The sequence below is a fragment of the Pseudonaja textilis genome, chromosome 4 (genome assembly GCF_049901715.1).
Source record: "Pseudonaja textilis isolate UNSWEBS1 chromosome 4, rPseTex1.2, whole genome shotgun sequence".
NCBI lineage: Eukaryota > Metazoa > Chordata > Lepidosauria > Squamata > Elapidae > Pseudonaja > Pseudonaja textilis.
In genome coordinates this window covers 82,157,023-82,166,936 of record NC_141993.1, presented here as the reverse complement: position 1 = coordinate 82,166,936, position 9,914 = coordinate 82,157,023, and the positions used below count along the sequence as shown (strand labels likewise).

The 9,914-nt window shown below is 41.3% G+C and overlaps 1 protein-coding gene across 4 annotated transcripts in view; it reads right to left on the bottom strand.

Annotated features, from left to right (window-relative positions):
- Nucleotides 1-390: 390 nt before the first annotated feature.
- Nucleotides 391-9,914, bottom strand: part of KCNMB2 (potassium calcium-activated channel subfamily M regulatory beta subunit 2) — a 245,348-nt gene continuing 235,824 nt past the window's right edge. For all 4 annotated transcript variants that reach the window (XM_087933498.1, XM_087933500.1, XM_026705737.2 and 1 more), the window contains exon 5: nt 391-3,561. In XM_087933498.1, the coding sequence (XP_087789624.1) occupies nt 3,277-3,561 (285 nt within the window). In that variant the 3' untranslated portion in view covers nt 391-3,276. The remainder of the gene's footprint in view (nt 3,562-9,914) is intronic.

The window sequence follows — 9,914 nt, the reverse complement described above, 5'->3', positions numbered from 1 at the left end:
AACAATTGGAAGTGTAGTTGCTGGCTATCTATTGAGGATCGGAAATCATTTGTCCCTCGTTTAAAAATCTTTCACATCAGAGTTTCTAGATATGAATGAGACAGAATTGAAGAATTAGCAGGTGTATTCGCACCATAAGTATTAGCTAATTTTGGGGTTCACTATATTGTGTGGACGGATTCCATTTGGTTCATGTTCAATGATTTATGTAAAACTTGAATAATAAATTCAGTAACCAGGTTAATATGCTGTGATGGAAGATTAATTTGTGGGGTGTGTGTGTGTGTGTGTGTGTGTGTGTGTGTGTTTGTATTTTAAAGAAACTGAAAACAAATCTGATCAAATAGGATATTTTTGGGGAGAAGAAGCCATTACTGAGAGCCAAGCGGATTGAAATAGCAAAGGTTTAATTGAGTACCAAATCACACTGTTTTGAAGTCCTGATTACACACCCAGGAATTTATTTGCCTGAGGAAAAAATGTTGCATTATGGGTTACAAGATCAAAGATTAGTTTCACTGCTGCAGACTTTTATAGCTCAGACAACACGCGCACATTTCATGGAATCTTGTAACACCATAAAAGTTGTTGACATTACATAACGGGGAATAAAGAATTACTCAGCTAATGGATGAACTTGGCAAATCCAGTGTGCTTTCTCCTTTTGAAAAAACAAAGGAAACAATTATGCTTTCAAAACCTTTTTAAATAGTTGTTTTGCTTGTTAAAAATCTGTAGAATGCTAGAGAGTGGTCAACAAATACCTTATATTTCATCCTTGGGGCTGAATTCAATATCAGAAACTGCTAAGACTGTCCTTATAGATACAATTTAAGTGAACTGTGATTTTGGTCATTAGGCAGAGGAGAGATGGATAGAAAAATATATTTGTGCTCTTTGTAGCCTCAACCTTTTAAATCCTCATGGTGATCTACTGGATCCAAAATAAACCTTTTCTTCACCTTATCATTTTCAAATTACAGTGGTACCTCAGTATTCGCCCTTAATTAGTTCCAGAAGGCACGATGAATACTAGAAAGGATGAGTACCAAACAAACCATGTGACTTACCACATGACCCTTTTTTTCAGCTGGGAAGGACTCTCAATCTGTCCCCTTTTTTCTATGTCAATGATTTTCCTAGCATGGCCTACTTCCTGTCCACCTTCTTTGACTGTCCCCTACTTCCTTTTGTATCACATTGAATACCAAATAAACACCGAGTATCAGGACATTTTTGTGTCAAAATGCGTTGAGTACCAAATTTGATGAATTTTGAAGCAGTTGAGTACCAAGGTACCACTATACACAGAATAACTTCTGCTCCGCTAATCTGTCTTCATTCCACTGTACATTTTTGTTCAACCAAGTATTAATGCAATGGTTCTTACTCATATATTACTCACGTTTTACTCAGGTCAGGTTTATTCTCTTTCCTCCTACACTTACTTTAATATTCTCTGCAAGAATATTAATTCTTCCTGCAAGCTGTCCAATATTTCTTGACCTCTTTGCTATAGCTAAATAGTAATCAACTATGGGGCTCAATGCATCTTGAGGTCTTGCCAGAGCAGAAAAGTGGGACACATATCATCAAACAGACTAACAAAATACGGACTTTGAAAAGAAAAGAAAACATGACCACATGCAATCTCTCATCCTAAGTAGACTGCCTCATAGGTATTATCTGCTGGAGAATAACACAAACTTCTCCACAATATAAGGCTGGCCTATGCATGATTCTAATTTGGTTACACTTCAGTGTATAGAAATTTGTTTAAAATATATTTTTTTCAAAATGCTATTGGGGAAAATTTGTTCTGAAATGACTAAGAAGAAATAATCTTTACCAGGAGTAGCATTATCCTACTGCACATACCTTTTTCATGGACTCTCGAGGCTAGAGGAATTTTCCCCCAAGCTAAATACAATACCACCTAAGCTTATTCAAACTGCAGTGCCCACTCTACAATTGCATCTAAGCCATCTCTTCAAATCTTTTCTTTGTGATGGTTATATCCAGATTTGGACACTGTGAAATACAAGAAGACTACTGCTCACTTTCCAGTTAATAAAGGAAATAATAAAATATAACATAGCCATACTACAATACACCACTAGATAGAATATATTTTTATCTTGTTGTCTAGTATTTTTTTTGAAATGTCTCAAAAAAAAAAAAACAGTTGGAAGTAAAAAATGAAAAAAAAAACCTGTGTGATTTTCTTTCTTTTAAATTTTTCTTTACAGTGATATGGTAGAAAATGCAAGAAAAATATGCATAATAAATTTGAACGCAAGAGGTTATCTGGTCCCATCTCTGCCAACAGGGCTCAGGCTGGAATAGAAAATGAAAAATAGTTGACAAGTTTTATAGACCTTGGATTCCCCCCACCCCTCTTTTTGGTGATAGCTTTGGTAGATAATAATCCATGAGTAAAAGGTACTGCAAATTAATAAACCTTTCAGTGGGTATGTCAAATGCCAGAAAGGAAAGCTTAACCCTGAGTATGAAGTCAACATAAATGCTATTGCCTTAACCAAAAATTTGAATCCTCCCACAATTCAAAGTTGGGCTCGTATCCCAATAAAATAATTCATTACAAAAACATCTCATCTATTTCAGTGGAATTTAAGTGAGATTATTTATGCTCCATTGGATTTGGGCCTGGGTATTCAGCAATGTGTATCTTTGGCTTTCCCCTGTGTTTGTAAAATTCTATACCTGCAACAAATTTCTGGGTCAAATCGTCCATCTTAGTTTCAGTTCCAGTAAACAAATTGAGTTCTTACCTTTTACCATCCACCCCTCCCACTCCAATCTTTTCATCCCCTTCCCAATGCCTAAGTGGAACTTAAATGGTCCACATGAAGACATGTGACCAGGCTGGAGAACCTTTCAAAACAGATTTGTGCTGAGATGATGATTCAATCATTAACAAGGCTTGGCAAAGGGTCACACTGAGCCCTGTTTTGGCTGTAGAAAAAAAGGAAAAAGAGGACGAAGAAGAAGAGAAGAAGAAAAATAGCTAAGTTGCAGCATGAATCAAGATCATAACAATGGCCAACACAAACCATAATTCCCTCTCTCATTGTCTGCATAAGAGTATCATCACAGTTGCATATGGAACAGCCTTTTTCGTTATTGCTCTACTTCATAAATATATAAGGAACTTAGAACAGAAACATTACAAACTTAAGGTTCTTTGGTGAAGAATGGAAAAAAAAACAACAGTATTTCAGCGGTAAGTCAAATCCTAGAAGCTAGTGGTTGCTCCTATCTGTTGATCCGTTGGATCCTTTCACAAAGAAGAGACAAGTATTGGGTCAACTTGACCATGGCAACAATGACAAGTCCACCTATCATCATACATGTTGGCCAAAAGAGTGAGTGGAAAAGCACATTGGAACTGTAAAGTTTGGTAAGCAACACATTCTTTTGAATGCCTTCTGGGTCACAGAAACAGGTAAAGTGTTGATACTTCTTGAAGTTTTCCATGACGACATTCACAAGGGACAAAGACTCTTCAAAGTTCTTTCCACACTTGGGTATATAAGAACACTGTAGGGATGGAAAAAGATAATTGAAAAAAGGGAAAGATAGTGCATTCGGAGATGAACAAATGCTCTGAATGTTTCATTTCAAGCACACTGTTAACTGATACCTCTCATTTCAATTCCCTTTTTATGACCCTGTAATACCTTAATTTGGGATAGAGTTGTGGTGACTGGGTGGAGCTGAGAATTTACTGGCCGGGTACCCTTCCCGACACCATATGGAGTTTACAGCATATTTTTTTTTTCTTTGCCCCTGGGAGTGAAATAAATGTCACCATCTAGGATTGAACTCTCAACCTTCCGAATAGGAGGTGAGTGTCTTCACTTCAAGGCTGCCACACCAATCACATCTGTCATTTTAACTATAGTTAAAACTAAACATTATTGTTTTAGTTTTTCTCAAAATGATACTGTTATGAAGATTTGCTAATATCTCCTTTCCTAAGAATTAGCCTCATAACGTGTTGGACTATACTTTCTATAGTCATTAGACATCATGACTATCCAATGTGGGAACCGCACACAGAACATTTCCCATGTACACATTTCATTTCAGGGAGTGATTTTGGTGGTAGACGCACCTTTTATCTGTACTTTCGGAGTCATCAAGGCAATAGTGCAAAACATTGGCAGTTCTAATGATATATTATATATAGAAACTGAAAGCACATTACTTACATAACACAATTCTTAATTTACTAAGATTGACCAAAAAGGGTATTAGAGTTTTGCTGCCCATACATCTTCCTTCTTCAAAGTACCCACTGTAAATATAATCTGCTCTTAAATGGAATTTTGATATCTTTTCTCATCAAAAGTGTTTTAGTCCACATCTGCTTAGCTTCAATAACCATTCTAGGTCAAAATACAAAACCCCTTTTGAGAGAGGCTCATCAAGAATGTTGAGAGCACGTGGCTCAAAATGGTGCTCTAGGGCAGTCATGGTGAACCTTTTTGTTGTGGTGTGCCAGCACACCCACAATGCAATGCACCCCGCACCCCCTGCACATGCATACCCCTGCCCTGCTTCCTTACCTGCACTGTGCATGCGTGCACCTCCCAGCTGATTGTTGGCCCATTTGAGGCTGCTTTCGCCCTCCCGGAGGCTCAAGGTAAGCCTCTGCAGGCTCATGAGGCCAAAAAGCGGGCTTTCTGGAAATACCGGAAGTGTCTGTTTTCAGCCTCTGGAGCCCAAGGGAGGCCATTTTCACCCTCCTGGAGGCTCGAGGTAAGTCTCTGCAGGCTTGGGAGGCCGAAAAACGGGCTTTCTGGAAATACCGGAAGTGCCTGTTTTCAGCCTCTGGAAGGCCTCTGGAGCCCAAGGGAGGCCATTTTCACCCTCCTGGAGCCTCGAGGTAAGCCTCTGCAGCCTTGGGAGCCTGAAAGTGGGCCCATTTCAGCACTTCTGGTATTTCTGGATTTTTTCGGCCTCCTGCACCTGTGCCTTTCCCATCTCTAGCTCAGCTGGCTGCTTGTCTGGTCACTCCCCTGTGCTTGCCCCCTCCTCTCCTGGCTCATTGCCCTTGGCTGCTTCCCCTCCTGACATGCCCAGGACTGCCTTATCCTCCTTTGAGCTAGCATCTGGGGAAGTCATGGCAATGGAATTGCTTAATGACCACCACATTTGCTTCATGACCTCTGCAAAAAAAGGTTATAAAATTGGGTGCAGTCACCTAGTGACCCACTTAATGGCTGTCATAACTTATATAAATCCAGGCTCAGTTACATTCACAAGTCAAGGACTGATATTGTATTTAGAGGGAGTCCACTATCTTCATATGAACTGATTCTACTATTTAATTGTTCTCACTGTTTGAAGTTTTATTTCCCCTAACGTTTGGCTGAAGAGCAGCCTCTTTTACCTTAAATCCATCATTTAGTGCCCTTTACCCTGGATTAGTAGAGAAAAGTTCTTCTGTGTGACATTTTTTCAGGTGCTTGTAAAGATGCTAAGTTATCCCCTTTTGGTCTTGGCTTCCCAAGACTAAATTTTGCCCTTCTTTCTTTACAGCAGAGGTGGTATTCAGCACCTGACCAATTCTGGAGAACCGGTAGCGGAAATTTTGAGTAGTTCGGAGAACTGGCAAATACTGGCTCTGACTGGAGATTTTACAGTATCCTTCCCCTGCCACAATCACCAAGCCACACCCACAGAACCTGGAGTAAAAAAACTTGAATCCCACCACTGGTTTGGCCGAACCAGTAGCATACCACTATTGGATGGGGGGGACATGTTAACTGTCTTTTAGTACGTGAGGGGCAGTCACATAGAGAAGAGGGCAGGCCAAGGAGTTATAGGTAGAAGCTTGGTAAAGAGAGATCCAACCGAGAAGGAAGGATACATTTTCTGACAGTGAGAACAATTTATCAATGGAATAGATTGCCTCTTGGGGTTGTGAATGCTCTATCACTGGAGGTTTTCAAGAATAGACTGGATGACCATTTGACTGGAATGGTGTAACTTGCCTTGAACAGTGGGGGTTAGACTGGAAGACCTCAGAGCAGTGGTGGTATTCCAGTTTTTTTTACTACTGGTTCTGTGAGCTTGGCTTGGTGGGCGTGGTGTGGCTTGGTGGGTATGGCTTGGTGGGTGTGGCAGGGGAAGTCTACTGTCAAATCTCCATTCCCTCTCTACCCCACTAACCTGCTTTCCAGCGCTGTTCTCCTGTGCAGGACAACAAAAGAAGACCCGGCTGATCAGCTGGGACTCGGGAGGCAGATAATAGATGGGGGCGGGGTCAGTCAGAGGTGGGATTTGCTGGTTCTCCGAACTGCTCAAAATTTCCGCTACTGGTTCTCCAGAACTGGTCAGAACCTGCTGAATGCCATCTCTGCCTCAGAGACCTTTCTTCCCTATGATTCTATTTTCTAGATTCAAAAAATAATCCCTCATGCAAATCAGGCGAGGGAAGAATTGTGATAATGCAAGGAGTATGTCTGAGGGATACATCCTACCCCAATTTAGAGTGTTGACTATATTAGTGCCTTTTCAGAGTCACAGAAAGCATATGAAAACAGGAAGTATTATTTATTCATATTCACTCTCATACTTTGTTTGAGGAACAAACTGGATTTAGAGACTGTAAGTAAACCAAATGCAATTTTGTCTCCTCGAATTTTAATCAATCAAGTGCATTCTCCAGCTAATGAGACACTTTTGGACACTTAAATAAAAAAAACACAACAAATTTTGAGAAGAATCTGGAGAAGAATATAAAACAACGGAAAAACCAGTTACAACAGTCTTTGTTCCAAAGCAATAGCAAAGCAAATATTTATTCCACTCTGATGTCAAGCCAGAGGTGGTATTCAGCCAGTTCTGACAGGTTTTGGAGAACTGGTAGAGGAAATTTTGAGCAGTACGAAGAGCCGGTAAATACCACTTCTGGTTAGCCCTTCCCCCATCTATTCGCTGCCTCCCGAGTCCCAGCTGATTGGCTGGGTCTTCTTTTGTTGCCCTGCACAGGAGAATGGAGCTGGAAAGCAGGTTAGTGAGGTGAGGTGGAAATGGAGATTTGACAGTATCCTTCCCTGTGCCATGCCCACCAAGCCACGCCATGCCCATCAAGCCACACCCACAGAACCAGTAGTAAATTTTTTGAACCCCACCACTGTGCCAAGCATAAACCAACAGAAGACTATATAGAAGAGTATAAGAATATACCTGTAAGAGATATATTTTGGTATGAATGAGTGAATTTCTTGCAAAAAATGATGCTCTGGCCAAAGGAAGAAGAGTCCCATTAGATTAGCAGGTCTTAAAAGCTCACTTCTTCATTCATGTAGGTCAAAATGCATTCTCCTGCAAGTGTGACTGCAAGAGGCAAAAGTCCGCTGTAGTGTTTAGCACTGAGGCACCTGAAGATGGTGTGATCAATGAGCAGAAAATACTTCATGTTGACTTTTGTGGATTGTGGGTACTAATATTTGGGGATGTATCACTATTTCTCCAATAATGTCAGTGACATCACTGGCTCTGAACTTTCTTTAAAATTGGGAATAAAGAGACAATTGGGGATAGGAGTGTCTTTCTTCCTAGGTTGAATGTGGAAAGGATGGCAATTGTTTTAATGAAATTGATGTTCCTTCTAGCTACTCTTATATTTATACCAAGGGAGCCGCAACACCTGTGAGTTTAGGGCTCTTGTGTGAATGTGTGTTTTAAAAGTCCCATTGATTCCCATTTTTTTCAAATTGGATAAAAATATCAGACCCATCCCAAGGTCTTGAGAAAATTTCTGGTAATAGGAAAAACCAGAGCTCTTTGACATATCTTCTAACAACACAGGGAAGAGCAATAGGCCCATTCCTTAACAGAGCAGGGGACTAAAGGCTAAAACATATGAAGAACGGTTGCAGGAACTGGATATGTCTGGTTTAATGAAAAGAAGAACTAGGGGAGACATGATAGCAGTGTTCCAATATCTCAGGGGCTGCCACAAAGAAGAGGGGGTCAACCTATTCTGCAAAGCACCTGAGAGCAGGACAAGCAGCAATGGATGGAAACTAATCAAGGAGAGAAGCAACTTAGGACTAAGGAAAAATTTCCTCACAGTTTGAACAATTAATCAGTGGAACAGTTTGCCTCCAGAAGTTGTGAATGCTCCAACCCTTTAAGATGTTGGATAACCATTTGTCTGAACTGAATGTAGAGGATTGGACTAGAAGACCTCCAAGGTCCTTTCTAATTCTATTCTATGCTATGCTATGCTATGCTATGCTATGCTATGCTATGCTATGCTATGCTATGCTATGCCATGCCATGCCATGCCATGCCATGCCATTCTATTCTACCCTATCCTACCCTACTCTATCCTATCCTATCCTATCCTATCCTATCCTATCCTATCCTATCCTATCCTATCCTATCCTATCCTATCCTATCCAAGTACAAACAGAAGTATTTGGGAAAAGGGTCCAACTTGGTTTCACCTTTGAACCTATTTGGACATCTGTGCATAGTTTTGGTTCATCTACAATGGCCCTCTGCCAGTTTGGTCTAGGGGTTAAGGCAGTAAGCTAGAAACTGAGAGCTTGTGAGTTCTAGTCCCATCACGGTCATGAAAGCCAGCTGGGTGATCTTGGGCCAGTCACTCTCTATTAGCCACAAAACAGCAACTCTCAGGGTTGTTGTGGTGGGCAAATAAGAGGAGGAAGGTGTGTTCTATGTTTGCTGCTTTGAGTTATTTGTAAAAGTAATAAAGGCGGGATATAAATAAATGAATACAAATAAATTAGTTCGTTTGCAGTGTTGTCAGCACTGCGGTTAGAGAAAGTTGCAAAAGTTGAAGTGGATGGTGGCATGTTTCTCAGCATGATGGACAACATGGTTAATTATCCCTGGACTTCCCTCCAGAGCAGAGATGGGTATCTTTATTTATTTTTTACTTTTTACTTTTTTTTATATCCTCTAAGACAGGGTTGTCAAATCAAGGCCCAGGGCCCTGGGGGGCTTAGATCTGGCCTGCGGGGCCGTCCTTGAAACAGCGAAGGACCGGCCTGCAGTGCCCTGCCAGTGAAAACAGAGCTTGGGAGGGCTGCGTGCTGCCCTCCCGAGCTCTGTTTTCCCTGGCAGAGGGTTGCAGGAGGCCGTTGCAGCCAAAAACAGAGCCCAGGAGCCCATTTTTGCTGGAAAAGTGCTTGGACCACCACAGGCACACCTGACATGACTGATGTTGAACTGGCCACGCCTACCCTGGCCACGCCCACCCCAGCCCCTCAAGGTCAAACACAACCCTGATGTAGCTCTCAATAAAATTGAGTTCGACACCCTTGCTCTAAGATATTATATATTTGAGGTCTGGGTCAGCCCTGCCCGACGCTGCACAGAATTGTCATTTTATTTTTTCACAACTCTTCCCCGAGTCGCCATTCTGAATGAATTCCCCCACATGCAGCAAGCTGATAGAGAACTACAAGAACTCAAGTATAGATTTATGATTAGAGTGTGATATACTTGCAATGATAATAGAGCATTGTGTGAAGCCCCCCCAAATTGTCTCAAATGTTCTTTCCCTCAAGACAGAACTGTAGGGGGGCTGATTTAATGGGCATGGTATCGCATGGCCATGTTCCTCGAGGGTTAAAACACCAAAACACATGAAGAAATACTTTTTTTGTGACTTCTTAAATTAGCTACCTAACCATCAATTTCTCTCTGCCTAATTAGTAACATTAGGGATGTGGTGGCTCTGTGGCTAAGACGCTGAGCTTGTCGATCAGAAAGGTTGGCCGTTCGGCAGTTCGAATCCCTAGTGCCGTGTAATGGAGTGAGCTCCTGTTACTTGTCCCAGCTTCTGCCAACCTAGCAGTTCGAAAGCATGTAAAAATGCAAGTAGAAAAATAGGGACCACCTTT